A 21,300-nucleotide genomic window follows, 5' to 3' on the forward strand; every position below is an offset into this window, starting at 1 on the left:
CAATTATTTGTATTTCAATTTCTCATCCTGTGTTGGCTGCACTTGCACTTTGGCTAAAACCTTATTTAGTGCACTTTGGACGTGTCCGGACGCGTTGACGACTGAGCCAACTTTAGAGTGTGTTTTCAGTAGAAAGTTGGATAAAGGGTGGAGCAGTGCGCATACTGGATTAGTGACCATTGGGTTATACTGCTGGAGCTGTGTGAGAGTTTGTAAACAGATGCTTTGTTGTTATTAATGCAACCATTAGTTACTTCAATTCTTCAAGACTGTTTCGTCTCTTAATGGGCATGGTGCTGAAGCATCATCACAAAATGAAACATTAACAAAAAAATATCTATTTCAGTTCATTTTTACTGCAAAAACTCTACTTTTTTCTGCAGGATTCCCCTCTGCCCAGTGGTGTAGTGTCAGACAGATCCAATACACACATCCTCCATTCCCAGGACAGGACCGTGCTCTCAGTAAACAGATACCGTTCAGCGAGAAAGTTAATCCCTCATTAAGTTGGTAATGACATGGACGGTCATTTATCTCAATGGATGTCTTAAATGGCCACTATTAGCCCGTAGGAGAGCAGCTCGTACAGTAGCAGTTCACAGTGCTGGTGTCAATGCTAATGCTAATGCTAATGGTCAGCAGGAGAACCAAGCTGCAGGGCCTGGAGGTCCTCCCTTCTTTCTGCCACACGTGTAAATGAAAAACACACACACTCTGCATAGTGACACTGCAAGCAGAGGCAGCATTAACGCAGGAATTAGTCAGTTCATTTCACATTTTAAGCATTTAGCTGATGGCGTTAATGTAATGACTGATAACGAGATATACGAATTCTTGTTGTTAATAAAGTTGGAATTCTTACTTTGTAAACCACTTTTGTAGTTTGAGTTTAAAATATGGACTTGACTGCCTTGCATAGTTAAACATTCCTAGGTTTTTGTTTGGTAACTTATAGAAGAATGTAGATTAAGGATTTAAGGCTCTATTATTCCAATATTTAGTTAAACATCATTAAACATAAGCATTGTAAAATCAATCCACAAGTGAATGTTTAAAGTTGGTCTTGTGTATGTTTCTTTCGTGTCCCATTGGTGTACAATGGCTAGCCAGACAGAAGGATGAAAGTTGAATAATCAATTTGTTAATTGAACCTTGAAAAATATTATATTTCTAAATAAAAAAACGGTAATCACTTTTTCTTAATGTAAGGTTGTTAGAATGCCTTTTTTCTTTAGCCACAGTATTCACCTTCAGTTCTCAGCAAGTTGTCTGTAGCAAAACACGAGTTAAGCTGAATTAAGTGGGAGACTTATCTAAAGAAATAGATGATGTGTGTTTTCAGATTCAGAGCAGGTGTTTTGGTTGTAACTTCACATCAAATCCTGATCCCCTTGCTGAAGACACCACCGTGTATATCGGCCCTCAGCAGAGCCAGGATGTGTATTAGAGCCAGACGGAGCGTACCTGGCCTTTTACTGCACTCCCATTCATAGTCAAGGTGAGGGCCAGGCCCAGCAGGACCCAGTAATGAGCCCCTCAGCCTGGAAGCAAGGTGCCAGAGGCAGGCGGCCCTGGATCTGCCTGTGAATGGCTTCATAAAGTCATTAGCAATGGATGTGCGTGGACAGGAAAGGCCCAGATTACAGTGGCTGTTAAATGTGTCGGGCAGGTGAGAAAACGATCCCCTTTCACCTCAATAATAATAATGATGACAGTGTTTCTCCATGCTTTTGTTTCATTCAATCATGTGTGAACTGAGCTGGAAGGTGAGACCGAACCGAGCAGCAGTTTCTCCTCTGACACGCATTTCTGTCAGATCCCTCTAATCTGTCACATTTCATATATTAATTATTTTTAGCATCCATTGTTTGGGGGCTCATCATCATGACTTTGATATTTGAATCTCACAATAAGTCGCTCACATAGCTTTGCACTAGATAAGAGCAGAAGGTTAAACATCATTCTTTGCATAATAATGCAAAAATATTTTAAGATAAGATTTAACTTATTGTCATTACGTAGTACAGGTACTATGTAACGAAACGGTTTCTCTGCATTTAACCCATCCTAGTGTTAGGAGCAGCGGGCTGGCATTATGTACGGCGCTCGGGGAGCAGTGTAGGGGACGCTGCCTTGCTCAGGGACACCTCGGTAGCACTTGGTCTTTCCGGGACTTGAACTGGTGACCTTGCAGTGCCAAGTCCCGATGGACTTCGCCACCACCGCCCTTAGACACAACCAAAACATTTATCTTTCCTGGGAATTTTTCACCATAGACAACGTCAACCAACTTAAATAGTCATATATGTGATGTCATGTATACTCCATGGCATTTGACAGGGAGATGTTGCTTTACATTAAGAGACAGATGTAGTCTCTTGTTAAAATAAAAATAAAATGTTAAGCTTAATTGTTGTCTCTTAAAAGTCATCTTTTTGAGAGCATGAGTATGGTAGTAGTATGAGTATGTATATGTATGTAGTATGAGTATGAGTATGAGAGTTGTGTTTTATTGTGAGCAACATTACATCTCTCATAGCACTTCTAAGTCAAACTGAGGTGCTGCATAATGCAAATGTTAATAACTAAGACAAGCTAAAAATATGTTATATTCATTTATACTGGATATTACAGTATTCAAGTGTCTGTTACCAACAGTCAACCATCTAATATATCTAAAAATATATATATTTTATAATAGTTTGAAAGGTGAGGATTGGAAAATGGAAATAGTTGCATGTAAAATGTTTAATTTCATCAGTCATCCACCATTTCTAAAAGAAAAAAACAAATCCTTAAAAGTCGAAGGAAGAAGTGAGCATCCAGCAGCAGATACTGAAGGAAAGAGCGCTGATGAGGAGTTTCAAGCTATAGCTGAGAGCCTCATTTGTGAAGAATGGCCCATAGAGCTATTAGAGAGCAGCTCTTCAGCTTCTTTCTCCTCTCAGGCCATGACTATGAAAAGAGGATTCTCGGGGACAAAGGTCCGTGTATTCCTTGTCTGGCTCCAATACACAAGAGGACATGTATCCTTCACTACATCACTACAGGACAGAGGTTCAATGCTGATGTCAGAGGGATGTGTGGAGACAGAATATTAAAGGGCACCTGGCTGCAAATGGACATTCGTTTTCCCTCTTGATGTAGCAGTTACAGTTGCAACTAATGATGTTTTCATTAACATTGACTTATTGATTCAATGAAATATCCAGAAAACAGTGAAAAATGTCCATCAGGTTCCAGGTGATACCTTCAAATGTCTTGGTTTATTTTTCCAACTGAAAACTTAGAGATATTCAGTAGGCTGAGGCTCCCGTAAAAAAATAACTTTTCCCAAACGTGAATCATCTGTTTTTTTTGCCTTTTTACTGGAATATTAAACGAATTATCAAATAGTTTAAATGTACTTATTGTTTTGGTTTAAAATATATACAATTGACTAATATTTTCACTCTGCAACAGGTTTCCAGAACTAGATTGTATCTGACATATTCAATCTGAAAAGCTTTATTCTTTTTAAATGAAAGGTTAATTCCACTTGTCCTGATTATTTTATCTCATTAAAAATGAACTAGATTCAACTTTTTTTTTTTTTTTTAATAAGCTTGGAAAAACATCTGAAATCGCTTAATGCCAATGTAAGCTTTTATGTTGAATAAAGATTTTAAACCAATTTTAAATGAAGTGATTTGTCCGGAGGGTTTCTAGACCGGGGTCGGTCATTGGGGTGGGTGGTCCGCGCGCAGAGGCATCTGAAGAAGCCCCCTTATTGTTCAGGCCAGGTCGACAAAGTCTGTGTTTGCTCTCTTCATTAGACATTCTAGTGTCAGTTAAACAGAATCAATAGAAGGCTGCGAGGTCAAAGGGAAGCAGCGCCTCGCCTCGGTGTTTAAATGTGTTTTAACAGTTACTTAAGGCTGCGGAGAAACTCTCTGCCACCTTCAAATGATGGAAATGAGCCGGGAAAGTTTGCAGAGCTGGCAATAATCCAAGTTGAAAGAGAGGAAGCCTTTGTGCTAAGGCAGTGTAAGAAAGCAAATCACTCGCTTCAAAGGAACCGCTTTATCTTCAAGCCTTTAATGAGAAACCGATAAAACAAAGCACTTTGTGGATATTATTTCCGGGCCAAAATATATTTCAGAATGAAGGCATCTTTTTATAACTTTACTTTCTTAAATCCATAAAATAATTTGTGGTTAAACGAAATAAATTAAACCACCATGCTTCGATTTAAGGATTTAAACCATTGTGGATTGTTTTAGGATTCAACAGAAGCCTTTCCAAGTCTAACATTAAAAGGATGGGATGGATCAACCTGTGGATTAACGCAGTGTCTGAGATTAGCAGAGTGCAGTTCTGTAAACCCAGCAGCACTCTGTCTCCACACCCGACCTGCCGAATCTGACGCCTCAATTACGCAAAGCCACTTTTCCAATTTTAGGAGCGACACCACTGCTGTTAAAAAGCACACTCTGGAAATAGCGCGCATTCATTTAATACAGGAAAAAGATCATGGACTGTTTACATACAGGAGTGATTCTTGATTTGCAGCTACTTGTGATAAACGCAAATTAAAGTATTGAATATTCCTAATTTAGAGGGTTGGGGAAAAAATGTAACAGTAGATTCTCTGTAACTTAGTTAAACCTCCAAATGTGAATCGACTTGTTACGCTGCTTAAAGCATCTGTCGGCCAGCCGGGACTTAAAAGGCTTCAAATAAGATGATTTGGTAACATCAAGGCTTTCCCAGCGGTAATGATTACATTTGGATTTAAGATCCATGCAAGAATTTGTAGCCCAGTAAATCTCCTGAGGTCCCTGCCCCCAGCACTCTTCAAAAGCCTTGTCATTCAAAGGGTTAGGATGTTTGACAATCCCAGCTTGTACTACTCCACCAATTAATTGGATACGTTGTCGGGATGTTCGTTTCTCTCATCTGCTACTTAGAAAGACAAAGGACCGATGGGGGGCTGTTGACACCTCTGCGTCCGGCCCGAGTATAAAGTAGGGGTCTGCGGGGAGAAGCAGCATTCACTCTCCTGCTGCACTCGGAGCAACATCACCTACTACCAAGATCTTCGATACTTTTCTACTTTTTCTTAACATCTGACAGAATGCAGGTGCCGAACAGACCAATGGGAGCTTATGGATACCCTATGCGTAATTACGCACCAGCGTCGCTGTACCCGCAGTACCAGGGGAGCCAGTGCACATCGATAACGAAGCCTCAGAGTGGGAAATCGTTCACTATTGATGCTTTGCTCGCCAAGCCGGAGGAAAGCAGAAACTGCAGGGCCAGTCCCACTCAGTGCGGAGAGAAATATCACCCAGCTCTGCCCTTTAATGGACACGTAGGCTTACCGATGGCAGCAACACCTTACGCTTACTCTCCCAACATGTTGCAATCCGCGCTCCACTCACAGCCTGGATATTCAGTGTACTGCTACCCGCCTTTCACCTACCAGTCATCGTGTCGGGGAGCATTTTACGCACAAGGTAAACACGAGTGTTGCATTTATTACCGAGCATAATGGTTACTTACTTTAACTATTGCAATGGGGCAGTGTGATTAAACGTGTCGTCTCTTCTTTTCAGCCTCTATGTCCAAAGTGAATGCAGGGCTTCACTTGTTCAAAACCAAAGGTGGGAAGTCTAAGCGCATGCGCACCAGCTTCACCAGCGAGCAGCTCTCCCGGCTGGAGAAGGAGTTTGCCCGGCAGCAGTACATGGTCGGATCCGAGAGATTCCTCCTGGCTTCGGCTCTACAGCTCACAGAAGCTCAGGTGAGAAATGAAGACTTGCAAATCTGAATTTATGCATTTAAAATATAGCCTCAAACTTATATTTTGAAATGTGTCAGGCAATATTTCTAACATGGATGCTATTCCTGTCTCCAGGTCAAAGTGTGGTTCCAGAACAGACGCATCAAGTGGCGCAAACAGAGTCTGGAGCAGCAGCAGGCCAAGCTAGCCAAACTGGGCCTGGCAGCTCCGCCCAAAAGCCCCGGATCTCAGGGCCACGGAGATGAAGAGGATGAGGAGTTCTCCGACCTGGACGTGGTGTCTGATGACTCCACTGACCACTGCTGACCGAACAACACTGGACTTAATGAGACTAAGACTTTTGTACATACTGCTGAGAAAGGAGGATTGTGTCTCCAAATATGAATATTTATTAGATGTATAGTTATATATTTAATTGTCTTGCTCTTTGATTAGTTCACTTGATGTGTTTTTTACATTTGAATGACATTTTTCAGAAATATATTTTATGACATCAATTGCAACCTTGTCCTGTTCATTCCTTCTTATTGAGCCATGTGTTTGAAACATTTCCAGATGTTTAATTGGACTTAAAAAAAAAAAAAAAACCTAAATCCTTATTTAGTATTTGCAAATGTAACACAGTTGAACTGATACATATGAGATCTACCCAAATTAGAAGAGTGTATGTCTCATAAGATATATGAAATGATCCCTGCTCTTTCAATCGGCCGGGCAATTATTTGGGAACAGGAGACATTGTACACTGTCTCCCATTAAGATGTTACAAACTTTTATCAACATCTGATCACGTTTTGGATTTTTTATGCTACTGTCAGCAGATTCTAATTTTGAGGGTAAAAACATTTACAAAACAAGATGAGTTTTCCAAATGTTCACTTTGAGTTTGTCTCATTTAGTCTAAATACACCAATGTAGTGCGTTTCATGTTTAAGTGAAATACTGAAAAAAGCTTTTCAATGGGTTTGAAATAAAAACAGGTCTGCATAAATATCAGAGGAACTGATACTTATAATTTGGTTGAATCAACAGATAAAGAGGAAACCCCCATGGTAATCTTCCTGCAAAAATATATTCAAAAAATGTTGCCTTATCAGATGCTTAGCTAATTATGAAATTCAAAACCCATACGTGTACATTTTTAGGTAGCGCTTGGGTACAAGACAGAGCTGCGTAGTAATAAAATAGATAGACTATTTCCAGCTTTTGGTTTTTTTTGCCAAAGAAAATACTTCCAAGCACTGCTCTCTTCATAATGAAGCTTCTGTACACAGACCTTCCTCAGAGACACTCTTAAATACCCACCTGCACCAATCAGGTCATGCTCTTCTGATATCACTCCTTGAATCAATATGAAATCCATCGATTGAAGCCTCCATTGGCCTCAAATGTCAACATGAGAGAATTTACAGAATAGCCTCCTAAGCAAACGTTTAAAAAAAATAGTGCCTTAGACCTTTCATCATACTTTTGTGTTCCCTACCAAAAGAGCACCAACATTTCAATTTCAGTAGGAGAATTGTTTTATTAGGGGTCATTTTGCGAGGGTTTTTTAATCTGCACATTAGTATCATAAACTGATTTAATTCAGGAGAGAAAACCTGTCCCCTATAAAACCATCCCCATGCCCTTTGACCTCTCCTTATTGCTCCTCTCATCTCACTCTGCACCCGGTGGAAAGATGACGGAGACATGGCGAGACATCTCCTCCTTGGTTTGATCCAAGTTAAAATGTGGGGATGGACTCAGGTTCCCCTCTGCTTTAAGCTAAGCAAATAAATAACCAGCTCTGGGATTAGTTGTGGATATGTGTAACCCGGGGTGGTAGGGTCAGTCTGTCTCGGGCAGGAGAGAGCTGCGCCTCACTGTCTAATCTGTTTAAACGGTCACTACGGCTGTTCTCACACACATGCCTCCCCCCCACCCCCACCCCACCTCGGCAGGTGTCCTGTCTCTGCTCTATAGAAAGTCCACGTCTTGGCTTCCAGGTGGAAAGGGAGTCCTGCTGTGTGCTGAAGCCTGCCTGGCAGACATGAAGGATGAAACACGAGAGAGGACAGCGTGCAGAAAGGATTGGGATGCAGCAAACGAGTCCATCAGAGCAGCTAATTGGGTAGGTGAAGCTGAAAGACCTGTCCTGTGGATAACTCCAGCAAATTAAACAAAGACATCCAACTGGGAAAACATACTGGTTTCCAACACTTTTAATCCCTAAATTGTGTTAATACTTATATTACAGGCTGCTATTTGACTTACTGGTAATACACTGTTCCTCAGAAGTAGAAAGTAATCAAGTAGTAGTAGTTTTGTTTGCTTGTGACCCTGAAAATATCTACTTTTAATGTCTAATCTCAGGTATTATGGCTTTTAGTTTGGACAATATAGATAGACGATGAAGTGGTTTCTGCAGCCATTGCTCATAAACTTTGATTTTTGTATACTCGACTAATAAACGGCTTCAAATGTTTCAGATCTGACCAAGAGTGAATTTTGTTTTTCTAATTCTGATGTTAGTCCAAATTCTGCAGGAAAAAAGTCACAATACTGAGAAAAATGTACTGTTTAACCTTTGGTCCGGTGTCAAAAGTAATTTCACATGTGGCCCTTATCTTAATGTAGAAATGGTTTTGTACATGTTGACCTCTAGTGGCCTGTTTCTAATATGTAAATGCTTCAAAGACACATATAACCGCAGCACACACTGGATGTTTGCAGCAGAGGTGCTGTGAGAGGTCAGGTAACAGTATCAAAGAGAGAAGTTTAATAAACCCCCCCGCCTCTCCTGGTGTTTCTGCTTGCTGTGATTAGAGCAGAATTTGTGTAAAAACCCCAGAGAGCCGTTTCTGATGTGATCAGCCGGGAATCAGAGCTCCCCCTCCCCTCCGCTCTCCACAGCCCAACGTAATCCCATTGAGGGGAAGAAAGAAGCAGTCAGAGGCCTGGGAAAACCTGGAGAGTCTTGGGGAGGAGGGGAGGGGAGCGGGGGTCACCGGGGCTCATCGTCCCAATTAGCACAAGGCACCTTAACGGCTGGAAACATGCCGCACTGCCTGGGCTTCTTAAGACTCACTGCAGGCTCTGAGGCTCCTTATGAAAAGAAACTGTCACATCTTCATTTACCTCCTGACTTGTTGCTCTTATTCCCTTTGCAACTGTTTGTCTTACTGACAATAACAACAGGTTTATCCACACTGCATTTTCAGAACATATTGTCTCTTTATAGGCTGCACTCTATCTTATAGAGCTGAAACAATTAGTTAAGGGGATGAAATGTAATCTGCAACATTGTTGAGGTTTTTCATTTAGCTTGCTCATGGTGAGTCTGGGTGGATCTCCTTAAATAATCATATTAAAAGTATAGTGTACTCTATAAGATAATTTCTGGTTATTCAATTTGAATTATATCTTTATAAATATTTAATAACAAGTTAGATATGTCTGTTGGTTGAGCAAAAAAAGCTACTTCGAAAACATAATAATAATAATAATAATAATGCATTACATTTTTAAATAGAGCGCTTTTACAGGTGCTCAAAGCGCTTTACAATTACACATTACACATTACACATATTAGACATGTAAGAGTCATTACTGTGGACATTACCCACAGGAGCAGATGCGGGCAAAGTGACTTGCCCAAGGACACAACGAAAACATCACCTTAGGCAGGCTCTGGGACATTACTGACTGCAGTGACTAGTGGATTTAGAGTAAAAACTATAATAAATATTATAATCTGAAACTCACCAGCGCTTGATGTGAAGTCACCATACCTCCTGTTCAGTGTAACTGCAAAACAAGCAAAAGATAGCAACTATGAACAGCCGAAATAGTGATGTTAAGCAATTCATTGATCAAACATGTTGCACAGGCTGTAACAACAGTAACATGAAATGTGAATTGTATAGATGTATTGTAATGTAATGCTTATTGTCAAGATTGATTAATTGTTAAATATGTCTACATATTTTTAAATGAATGTGTTTGTCCAAACAACATGATCAGTTTACTGCAGTGTGTGACAAACGAACGCTACAAATACTCATATTTTAAAAGCTGAAACAAGGGACTTCCTTTGCATTTTTCCACTTTTTGAATACTATTGAATTGTAAGGTGTTATCTCTTTGTTATCACTCCAATGTATTGAATCCATCAAACAAATGCACATTAAATGATAACAGTCAAAATGGAGTCTTTATCCTCACCCTGTTTCTCTATATCTTTAAACACCTAAAACATTTCTCCTCCCTGAATTCAAACACCCTTGGTCTCATGACTCAGCTCGGATGTAAGGTGTGAAAGTTCTCATGGAGAGCAATAACCCTCCAGCTCCAATAGCAGAGTGCACTTCATTTGAATTAGGGTAGGCGATTGTAAAAAAATAAATCTCCTTTGCATTGTATTTGCAAAGGCGAGGGCCCTTCTACTCCATCTAATAGTCATTAGCTTTCATTACAAACGTTTGAAGTAGAAGCTGCCCTTTGTCTCGCGCTGAAAGGTCCGCATTTGAGGCGCACAATGACTTCTGGGCACCGACAAGAGGAGCTCCTCATCCTCCTGATGTGTGGATGACCGACTGCTTTCTCTCAGGAAATAGCAGCAGCTGTCCACGTTCAGCGACAGAGAATACCGTGAAGACCAGTCAAAGAGCAACATTAAAAATAGGAATCCGGATTCAGCTGGATTTAAAATAATGCGTAATGTATCCAACGTGTGCCTTTTACGCACAACATACCCCATGAAAAAAATGCGGGAAAACTGTTGGATCATATCTCCAATATGCAAACAGGATTACATTGTGTTAACGATACATACACATCAGAAAATACCATCATACATTTTATCAGTGATTTTATTTCTTTATAAATCGCTACAAAACAACTGCCGTAAAGCACATTGTATCTGATAAAGCTTCGCCAAAATGTTCATATTACAATAGGTGTATTTTATTCTGCTTTAGTGGAGTTCAAATGTACATTTCACACTTTTTGCACTTGATGATATTCACGCCATGGTTATAAAATGGTTAATCTACTTTAAGATATGAAACACATTGATTAAGCGAAATAAAAAGCGATAGATGCCTTTTCTCGATATGAACACGTTGTTCTCCAGGGCGGTTGAAGGTGTAATGTTTGTCTATGCTGAGCAGCAGAGCAGCCCGGTACAGGTGGCTAAACGACCGCACTTCTCGTGCAGGTGGCACAAACGCAGTGACCTGCTACTTTTCCCATCTCGTTATAACGGGGTGAAATGTTCCAAGTATTTAAGTGGAGCAGATTAGCTGAACACACAACGCTAATGCGAAACAAAATGGCCAATTAGTTTATTAATGAACGCAGGAGGTGAGAGGGGAAACCTCGGCTGGTCTCTGACGCTTCAATCTGCATCCTCAAAATCACCAGGAAGAGGAAGAGAGAATCATTTTAATCTACGAGCCAAATTGTTTTTAAATGATGATACATTTCTTGAGGATACATGTCTAAAGTTGATCACATATATATACCTTGTACAAAGTTGCCTTATACCACAGAAAAGGAGGGGAATTAATGTGGAGAATTGTTGAATACATTTCGAGATTAAAACACTTACAATTAGTTTGGATTATTTCGTGTATTAAGCCCCCCCTTTACTTTGTAGAATATATTTATTTTTTCTGGAAAGCTTAATTTCTGTCTCTGTTCTGAAGTATTTAACATTGACATCTAAAGTGCCCCTATGTTGAGTTCATGGGTTCTGTATACTTGTAAGACTTACTAAGACTGAGAACGTTTTAACCTCCAAGGTTTGTACTTATATCAAATCAGGTTAATACTGCTCATGTTCAACTGAAACAACCGGGATTGGTAACTAAATAGAAACCTGCTTAGGTCAAAGGCTTCAGTTGACCATTGAAGGAAATCTTTAATTTAAAAACCTGCTCTGACTCCTTTCCACCACTGGATGGCAGCATTGCTCTAAAAACAACAACACCGTGAATCAGGAGACTGAGGAGAGAGCTCCTCTGGAGGTATTATGTATACATGATGATAGAGCAAAAATATACATTTGTTTCTACAAAAAGTGTATTTTAATGTACGTTATCAAATTCCTTGCTACAGGCATTTTTAATTGGAAAAGAGGTTAAACATTTTGCATGTTCACGTTGGTCCTTTGGTATGTTTTCTTTACCATAATACCAATAATTTTGGTAATACATATTTAAAACTGTCATAAAGTTAAGTATATGGGCCAAACTCAATCATACTATAATTATACCATGTATTCATTTATTAAGGCAAGTGTCTGCAAAAGTCACATTTTCTCAACCCTTTTTCCTTTGTAGGCCACTAGAGGGCAGCACTAGTATGAAATCGAGCCATCTGCCTTCTCTTCGTCTTTGTCCCTCTTTTACCATGACCCCCCCGATAAAAAATACATTCTGGATATTAGAGAACATTAACAAGTAGAATATTTTGAGCAGTGATATTTTGTTCATGTGCAAAATATTTGGAAAATGTTATAATTTAATTTTTATATCTATAAGAGCAGACTTTAAAGATTTACGCAAGACACTTTTTGCAATAACTGTTTGGTCTGTTGAGTTTAGATCAAAGTCATTTGTAACCCTTTATAATTCTTGAAGTGGTCTTTACGCTATTGTAGTATTGTGATTATACTGGTGAAATAAATAGACATAATACAGTTAATTACATTTGAATAATTTACAACTACATAATTTGGTATTTTTAATACAAATGGAATAGTTTTAAATTACAGTCATGATGTTTCCAGAATGATGTCCTTTATTTGCTAATATTTTCAGTCAGATATTTAATATAAAGGTTGTTAAGTTACATATTGTTTCTCGTTCTTTATGTATTAACAAGTTGTGGTGTTTAAATGTGTCTCTGTATTTCTTCCCCAGATAATACACGTTTATGGGAAACCATGGAAAAGCTAGGGTGAATTAACACTTGATAAACTTGGAAATTTATTAAAATGCTTAGAAATATTTCACAAATACTGGAGCTATGCTGAACTGGTGCATATACAAAAAAAATGTGACCTGCTTTTTAGGATCTTTTATATTCTATATTTTTATATTATTTATTGGCCAATATGTAACATGCTGTAATCCGTAAATTAATAAATAATCTGAAGACATTATGTCATCGAGTTTGATACAAAAGATATTCTCGCGTAATTGTCACACACGCAGTTAAATATCTCAGGGATATTAAACTAGAGGAATGTCACTATAACCTATAAAGGTATTTCCACTGCACCGCTCACTTTCCTCTCTTTGCTCAGACTCTCCTCCGGAGCCTGGGGGGTGGAATAAACAGTAGGTACGGAACAAAGGTAGACTGCTCTGCTTTGTTTTTGTTAATGCAGAGCGATTTGGACATCTATTAACCAGCAGCGATCAGGGTCAGTGCGTAAATGCGCGCAGGGTTTCATCATTAAACCCAACCGGCCCTTTCAGCCAGTGAGTTCCTGCTGCTGCACAGTTCAAATATAACATTGTGCAATATGTGACCTTTATATGTATCCTGTAACCTTACACTAAAACATAATACTTTTAAACGGAACATGTAATGAGTATATTTGTATCCTGAAGCAAAATAACTCCACAGGACAACATGAAACTGGTATGGCATTCATTTAAATTCGGTGATCATAATCAACATACGCTTGTTAATACGATTTAAATGGGAAGTTAAATACAACAGTGGCTCTTCTGAGTCATGCAAGTATAAGGAAATACATTTCCAATAAAACTGTATGAAAGAGTTCAGGCCTCACCCAGTAAATACATAAAGATGTTAACATGTAACACAGACAAAATTCACTGGTGGATAAAATGTTTTTGCTTTTTGGAAACCGAGTCACCTGCTGCCGTCTTTAGGAGCCTTTAGCTCTAAAAGCCCAATCAACAACTTGTTTTACCTCATAATTTCCATCGGTAATGATTTTCTAATGCAACCTCCAAGCAAACGAGTGTATTAGGAGGATAATTATTAACTTGGTTAGTGCACCATGAAGCGAAGCGTGAGAGGGAGAACTAAGGAAGCCGGTGAGCTGCAAACACAATTACAGGCTCTGATTGTTCTCACAGAGGACACACTGGGTGCTAATGTTAAGGTTAAAACCCCAAAACATCTAGAAACTATTTTCGTGTTATTTAATTATCTCAATATCTTGTTGTTGTTCGTTTTTTTAAATAACATGTAAAAACACAACATTATTTGAACAATAAAGGTATTCTAATCCTTGAGTCATGTAAACACCTTTACCCACGTAGAACGACAATATCATAAATAATGTATCAATTGATTAAATAAAAGGACAAATAAATAATATTAAACAACATTATTATTGTTATTATTATTGCAGTAAAAACGCATCTATCCGGTAGTTCAACGATACTTTTACACACAGTGCACGTTTATTACAACATTCCCACAGGAAAAAACTATTAGAAATTAAGAATGAAAAATGCCAATATAGGCAGTAAATTGTGCTTTTTGATGGGACTTTGCATAGGCCAATTGATGCTGGATGGACACAATGATAATTCAGTGTGCACGTTAACCTGAATGTAAATCCAATTCAATGGAGAATATGAGTTAAATATCTTTGACTTCAGTATCACGATGTTTCAGAACACTATTCATAGAAATTGCATGTGTGACCTTTACAGCTTGTGTTTTAAAGACTTTTTCAAACAGCTAAAGGTGCAGCACAGATTAAACATGATAATGAGGGTAAAACACTATAAATTATTAAAACTAATCTCTTTCCTGCATATAGTCGAATTACATATGAAGTTTAATTTCCTTGACGCTATAGATATCACTAGAGAATTCCTGGATGATTGAACCTGCACCGAATCGGTTGGAAACGTCTCCACCCTCCACTGTTTCCCTGAAGAAAAACTACATATTACGCCCAATAGGACACACAATGAGCCCTTAATTGGGGCGCGCATGTTTTCTCAGCGTGTCTCTGTAACTAAGCGGCCGGGTCCTGTGTGATCCATAGAGCAGGTACTTGAGGAGAGCAGAAGTATTGGCAGCTCTGGTCCAATCAGATGCCTCCCTGCGCAGCCTCAAGACACATTGAAGGTTACAGGCGCGTTACTTGGCGCACTGAAACCCTCAGAGCGCGTAGACTTCTTGGATCAGGGCAATTTGCAGCAGCAGCACTGTTGAGTTTTGCAGCAGCATCTCAACTGCACGAGCTTAAAAACACTCTTTGGTCATGGTGCATCTTTGAGACTTATTTTCCAGCAAGAGGAAGAACACTTCATATTTTCTTCTTGGTTCCTATTTCTGCAAGAAGAAGATGTTTTCGACTGCAGGAAAGCGCTGCTTCACGATAGAGTCTCTGGTCGCTAAAGAGAATCCTCTGATGTCCGAGGAGCCCATCCGCCCCACGGCTTTAAGTTACTCCAACCCGACGACAGATGCCTTAATGAACAGTTACCAGCATCCAGCGGGCCGGACCATATACCAGAGCCCTGAGCTGATGTTCCCGGACACGGTGAACCACCCCTCCCTCACCGTGGCCCCTCACCAGCTGGGAGGCTCGCACCACCTGCAGCATCCGCACTTCTTCGGCTCGCAACACCGAGACCCGCTCAACTTCTACCCCTGGGTGCTACGGAACAGGTTTTTCGGACACAGATTTCAAGGTGAGTGAAGTGGGGATTATGCAAATGACACAATATTGTATTCAACCAAAACATTATACAAGCTTTTTCCATGGGTGCAATTAAATTAGGCATGAATTATCATCCTAAAAAAAAGTATTTTGTGCACAAAAATTCGGATTTCTGTGTGTGCATGGGTTACCCGTGTGAACAAAAAATTAAACCTATTTCAGGTTATAAATCGCTTTAATCTTTTATTTTTCTTGGATGTACACTGTTGTCAACATTGAACATATCTTAGTTGGACGATAACTTGCCGGCACAGATAGCCATAACCCGAACAAGGCCACGGCGCTAGCAGCAGGCTGCCCTCATGTTTCCACTCTCAGTCGCCCTGCAGCTATACTCTCAGGAAGCCATAGCCAGGAGTAGATAAGCTCTGATCTAGATTTGTTTTTCCATACAAGAAAATCTAGCCCGAGGTTAGGCTCATTTCAATCAAACACAACAGCACGGCTGACAAAAATGATAAAAATCGAAGAGAGTAATTTAAATATAATAGGAATAGAAAGGAAATGAAAAAACTGCACAGGTTTAACAGCAAATTATTTGAACACAGCCTGCAGTGATTAACTTAATCTCAGATCAACAAACCCAAAACAATGTATTAACCCTGTATATATCTATCTAATATAGCCTAGTTTAAGAAAACCTTTATTTTCATATAACTTTTTATTGCATTCAAAAAGTTCCGGGGAGAAAATGTATTTTATAATAGACAGAACGATGCAAAGCATTACAATTAACATGATTTATTAAGGAAATTAATTTAATTGAATTTATGCTCATTTGTTAATATCCCATAATTAACTTTAATTAGGGCTATTGGGATACAATATAAAAAAAACATATTAGCTTAACAAATACAAACGACTTGTGTTTGACAACAATAAACATCTAATTTTAGAATATTTTCGATTTCGGTTACAACTTTCTGACTCAATATTAGGAAGTGTAAAACGGGGAAAGCCAAATGGGCTACAGATCAATTCCACAACCACAATTCTGTCAAAAATAATCACACCAAGTGATCAAACACCTTGTTTCGTTTGCCGTCAGGAAATGTAATTCAATCAGAAGAATACAATTGTATACCCGATATTATTATTATTACATTACAATGTAGGCCATGCATCTAATGTTTAATTTCTCTTTTGAAAACCATACAGCATCCTATATGTTTGATTATATTTTATTAAACTCTTTTGAGTGTTTACAAATTAATTGATCAACAATAAACACGGTTTTAGTCTCATAATGTGTTTCCTTTATCAGGTTTGTTCAGCATTATGAGAGCCTATTTGAAAATGTTCTCCGTCCGTCTCCATATGTATAAATGAATTGTTATGCCTTAAATGTGCGTTAAATTACACACTTAAAATGAATGATTTTCCAATAGGTCTAATATATAAAATGAAAGCAATAAAAAGACAACTTTACATGGAAGCAAAGTGGTCTATTTCTAAAAACAGCTGGTCATTTACCAAAAATGAATTTGACATAAAACTGTTTCCAATAGGCAACACATATTTGATTTCCTTGTAATTATGCTAAGTAGCCTAATTATCTATTTGTATTATGATTTATAATGTAAAAATCGAAATTAATAATGATATCGAAATCTTTATATATTCAAGGTTTTGCTGAACACAATTGCTTTAACATAATGACAGCATAATTTGGTCCCACTTTGCAGTAGAATAGACCCATTAACACACTGTTCACCGTTTTCTATTAATACCGTTTTCAACACACGCACAGCCTACCTACCTGCCCAGATACAATTGGTGTAATGAAAAGTTTCCTTACTGACCGACTGACGGGGCCCGTGTTGTTCTCTTCCTCGCTGGTGTCAGGTAACGATGTGTCCCAGGACAGCATGCTCCTCCACGGTCCTTTCGCCAGGAAACCCAAGCGCATCCGGACCGCCTTCTCCCCGTCTCAGCTCCTCCGCCTGGAGAGAGCCTTCGAGAAGAACCACTACGTCGTCGGAGCCGAGAGGAAGCAGCTCGCTAACAACTTGAATCTATCTGAAACACAGGTGAGCTAATGCTAAGCTAATATTTACAGCTGTCTGGAACGCTGTTGAGCCAGAGTCCTATATTGATATTAATATAGGGCTCTGTGTTGAGCTAATGCTAAGCTAACACTAACAGCTGTATGAAACACAGGTGTGCTAATGCTAACACTATGCGAATAAGTGGATTTAGCCTTTAAGTATGGATTTTTCAATGTGTTGCCCACCTTAAAGCACTAAAGCAGGTCAATCTTTATAATTTCTACCTCATTTCACGTTAGTTTACCGAAAGCAGTCATTTCCATGGCAACATATTTTCCCTTTACACCCCAACCTAAGTGTTATCGCAATATCGCGATATTTTAACGACAACATCCTTATAGAAAAAATGAATACATTAAGCATATTTCTTAAAAAGTTATATATTTAAATATATAGGGGGGTTATGTCAACCTTTATTTCAGGTATATTTAGCTTAGGATACATCTTTGTCCATGAAGGCTTTTATGTGGCAACATATCAGGGTACTATAATGCTAAAGAAGAGTAAACCATTTATTTCCAGTGTGAAATGATCTTTCATTTGCTATAGCTGTATTGTAAACTTAAAAAAACAAACATAAAACAGTGCAACTCAATTTAAATAATACCCTTCTTAGAGCATGAGACAAAGAGTCTCTTAAAAGGTGTTTAATTAATGCGTGCTATAGAAATAAGGTGTGTAAATATTATTGATGGTTAAGTTTAATGAGTCCACAATGTCTGGATGTCAATTAGGCCTAATAGGCAATATAACCAGAGGTTTCCTGAGTCAGCTTTGTGGATAAATGCTGCTTGCAGGGTTTGTGTCAGTAAATAAGAGGCTTGCAATTAAGCACAAATTGCATTATGCTAATTACAAAGAGATTGAACTGAATATGAATTGACCTACTTTAAGTGTTTTGATCTGCTGTTACTTTCGATTAAGCACTCAAGGACACCAGTAGAAACATGTGGACTATTGGTGGGATTATATTAAATTAGCATTATTATAAATCAGAAGAATAACTAATGGATGCTAAAATAAAAAAAGCAGCCAAAATACTATACAGCTTTTCTGTGGCTAACCCTTACACAACGTCTTCTGCACTGCCTCCACTTAAAACAAATAAACAAAGATACTCACACACAGCTCTAGGAAAGAAGACATCAGTGTTTCAGGGACAACTAGAGTTAGCCCGAAGCCTGTAAGAGTCAAGCGGTAATAGAGAAGGAAGCGTTTGTGTTGCTATTTAAAAAATGCATCCTGGCTTCGTCTATGTTACACCGCGCTCATTTTCTAAGGTCTAATATATGTTGTCCGTTGACCTTTCATACACTGATGCCATTCTTAGTTATGAACGCAAAGAGATGAGGTTGTTTTGCAAAAAGTGATGCTGGAGTTGGCAAAATCCAAAAGTGTTAATTATCAGAGCTTCATTTAAATGGAGAAAAGCATTTTTGTGATTAGTAGTGGTTTTACTTGTTTGAGTTTTAATGTTTAGGTTCAGTGGTTTGCAGTAACTAAATGTTGGAAGGAAAATTAAATCATAGACATTTTAACAGTTAGAAAATCACAGGTTGAACTGGAAATATGACCCAATTCATAAATTAGTTGATTGATAAAAGATTAACATTTTTAAAGCAGAAATGCCAAACCTTTTCAGGTCGAAGCCTCTCAAACACAACTATTTGCAGCGTTTTCTCTGTTTCACAACATTGTCAATTGTTTGTAATTGGTATTTCGACAGTTTGCCTCAAGGGAATTCAAGACATCCCCATTTACTTAAGAAAATCATGCATCTTATTTTTGCTCTGAAAAACAGGGCTATGGAATGAATGTGTGGTATGGTATGGCTGTCAACAGACACTGTTCTCTTTTGAACCCGTCAACAAAATGAAAAAATATTTTGGACCTGGTATTGTCCAATCTTCTGACTCAGTTCTGGAAATATATGCAAAACTGTATATTCATAAAACAAGGATTATTTGCATGTTTAAACATAAACGGCCATGGTGTAATCTATTAGATATTCATTGACCCTTTTCACCTGGGGTGCCACCTCTTAAAAAAAAAAAGTGCATCGTGATCATTGACACTGTTTGTTTTTGTGCACAGGTGAAGGTGTGGTTCCAGAACAGGCGGACTAAGTACAAGCGACAGAAGCTGGAGGAGGAGGGCCCGGACAGCCAGCAGAAGAAGAAGGGGAACCACCACATCAACAGATGGCGCATGGCCACTAAGCAGCCAGGCTCCGAGGACATAGACGTGACCTCGGAGGACTAAAACCTCCCACAATGCTGCCCTAAAAACCAGAGGACCAACACTATTTATTATGTAATATTATTAAGTATAACTAGAGACATTAGAAAAAGGACTAAATCACCGCACATCTCTTCATCGTGGTGACACTGGAGAAAAACCTCTTATTTAATGACTTCCATCCTGAATGTGGATAATAATCTTTGGTGAGACGACCAAAGATGAAGAGAAACATCATCTATCATAGTCTGTTTTTTTAAATATTGTACATAGTCCACGTATAAAGGTTGTTTTTTGAAAGAGGCTATTTGTTTCATTAAAGCTGTTTCTACCACCTGCTTAGGTCATTAACACCTCATCGCTCCCCCCATTAAATCGGCCACCTGTGTACCGACTTCATTTAAAATTCTCCTCTATGACAGGAAATGTTTTAATCCACCAAGTGAGCCGGAAAACAGGCTTTCCAGAAGAGCAAGATACTCAAGGAAGATCCCAATTTTGCAGCGTGATTTTATTGTTACTGCTGGGACCCGTTCCCGCGCTCCGCTCTGCTTCATAATGAACATTTCTGCACAAAAATGGCTATTGACGACCAGCTGTGCGTGACTTTGGGACAGACAAGAAGCTGCAGAGACCTTGGAAGTTAGGAGCGAGTTGTGCCACACGTGCCATGCCACATTTGTCATTTGTGGTGTGATGGATGACTTCATTAAAGTGTAGTACAGAACATATAAGAACATACTTTTCAAGCAGCACATGTGAGTACAAAAAAATATGTTTTAGAAATAAAGCTATTCTCATGAGACATGTAATGTTTTTGTGTAATTCAGCTCTCACTTTGTACATAGTGTCAAACAGCCTGAAGAAGAAAGCATTGTTATTTTTTTTATCCAACAAGATTTCAGCTGCAGATTTCACCTATTAGTTCCACTGCCGATGAAGGTGAAGCTGAAGGTGCAAATCAGTGTGAAACATGCTGCTGCAGCGTTTGATTGGAACAAAAACCCCACAGACACTCGGGCTACTATGGCATATGAAGTTGTGATCAGTGAAATTCAACAAGGGTTGTCCCTGTTCAGGTTGTTTAATGCATTGAACTAGAGCTAAAGGGTACTCGCACAACCAAACAAACAGTACAAATAAAAGGTCGGCTTCTATTGCTGTTATTGCAGCGTTGCCCTTGCACAGTTTGGCAAACATGGGATGGAGGGGAACGTGAGCTCAGTGTGTTGCTCTGTTAAGATGCAGATGCTTAAGAGGTTTTTACTGCGAGCAAAATAATAACATTTGCTACTGCATTCAAACTCAAAATCAAGTCAAAGCTCCAAAGTAATATCACCAAAATATACTTTTAGTACCAAAAGTAAAAAGACTCATTATGCAGAATGGCCCATTTCACTATCATATTGTTTTTCTGTATTACAATCAGTGATACATGGATGTGTTTACCACTGTAATGTTACAGCTTGTTAAGGTGGGGCTAGCTATAATGTTTTCATATATTGCTGGGGAGCTTATAA

The 21,300-nt window shown here is 38.8% G+C and overlaps 2 protein-coding genes and 1 long non-coding RNA gene across 3 annotated transcripts in view; 2 read left to right on the plus strand and 1 right to left on the minus strand.

Annotated features, from left to right (window-relative positions):
- LOC307046603 overlaps window positions 1-17,436 on the minus strand; it is a 26,566-nt gene extending 9,130 nt beyond the window's left edge. Inside the window, exons 1-2 of the long non-coding RNA XR_013810155.1 lie at window positions 17,297-17,436; window positions 9,533-9,574 (exon numbers count right to left, since the gene is read on the minus strand). This is a non-coding gene — a long non-coding RNA (uncharacterized lncRNA). The remainder of the gene's footprint in view (window positions 1-9,532; window positions 9,575-17,296) is intronic.
- On the plus strand, window positions 5,117-6,091 carry noto (notochord homeobox; the record flags this gene model as incomplete). Its single annotated transcript, XM_079640747.1, has 3 exons — window positions 5,117-5,498; window positions 5,598-5,785; window positions 5,900-6,091. The coding sequence occupies 3 exons, from the start codon at window positions 5,117-5,119 to the stop codon at window positions 6,089-6,091; spliced, it is 762 nt and encodes a 253-aa protein (XP_079496873.1).
- Window positions 14,276-20,596, plus strand: emx1 (empty spiracles homeobox 1). Its single transcript, XM_079693049.1, has 3 exons — window positions 14,276-15,465; window positions 17,340-17,524; window positions 19,637-20,596. The coding sequence occupies exons 1-3, from the start codon at window positions 15,117-15,119 to the stop codon at window positions 19,802-19,804; spliced, it is 702 nt and encodes a 233-aa protein (XP_079549175.1). The 5' UTR covers window positions 14,276-15,116; the 3' UTR covers window positions 19,805-20,596.
- Window positions 20,597-21,300: the final 704 nt, after the last annotated feature.

Source organism: Notothenia rossii (assembly GCF_949606895.1).
Source record: "Notothenia rossii genome assembly, chromosome: 7".
NCBI classification, from domain to species: Eukaryota; Metazoa; Chordata; class Actinopteri; order Perciformes; family Nototheniidae; genus Notothenia; species Notothenia rossii.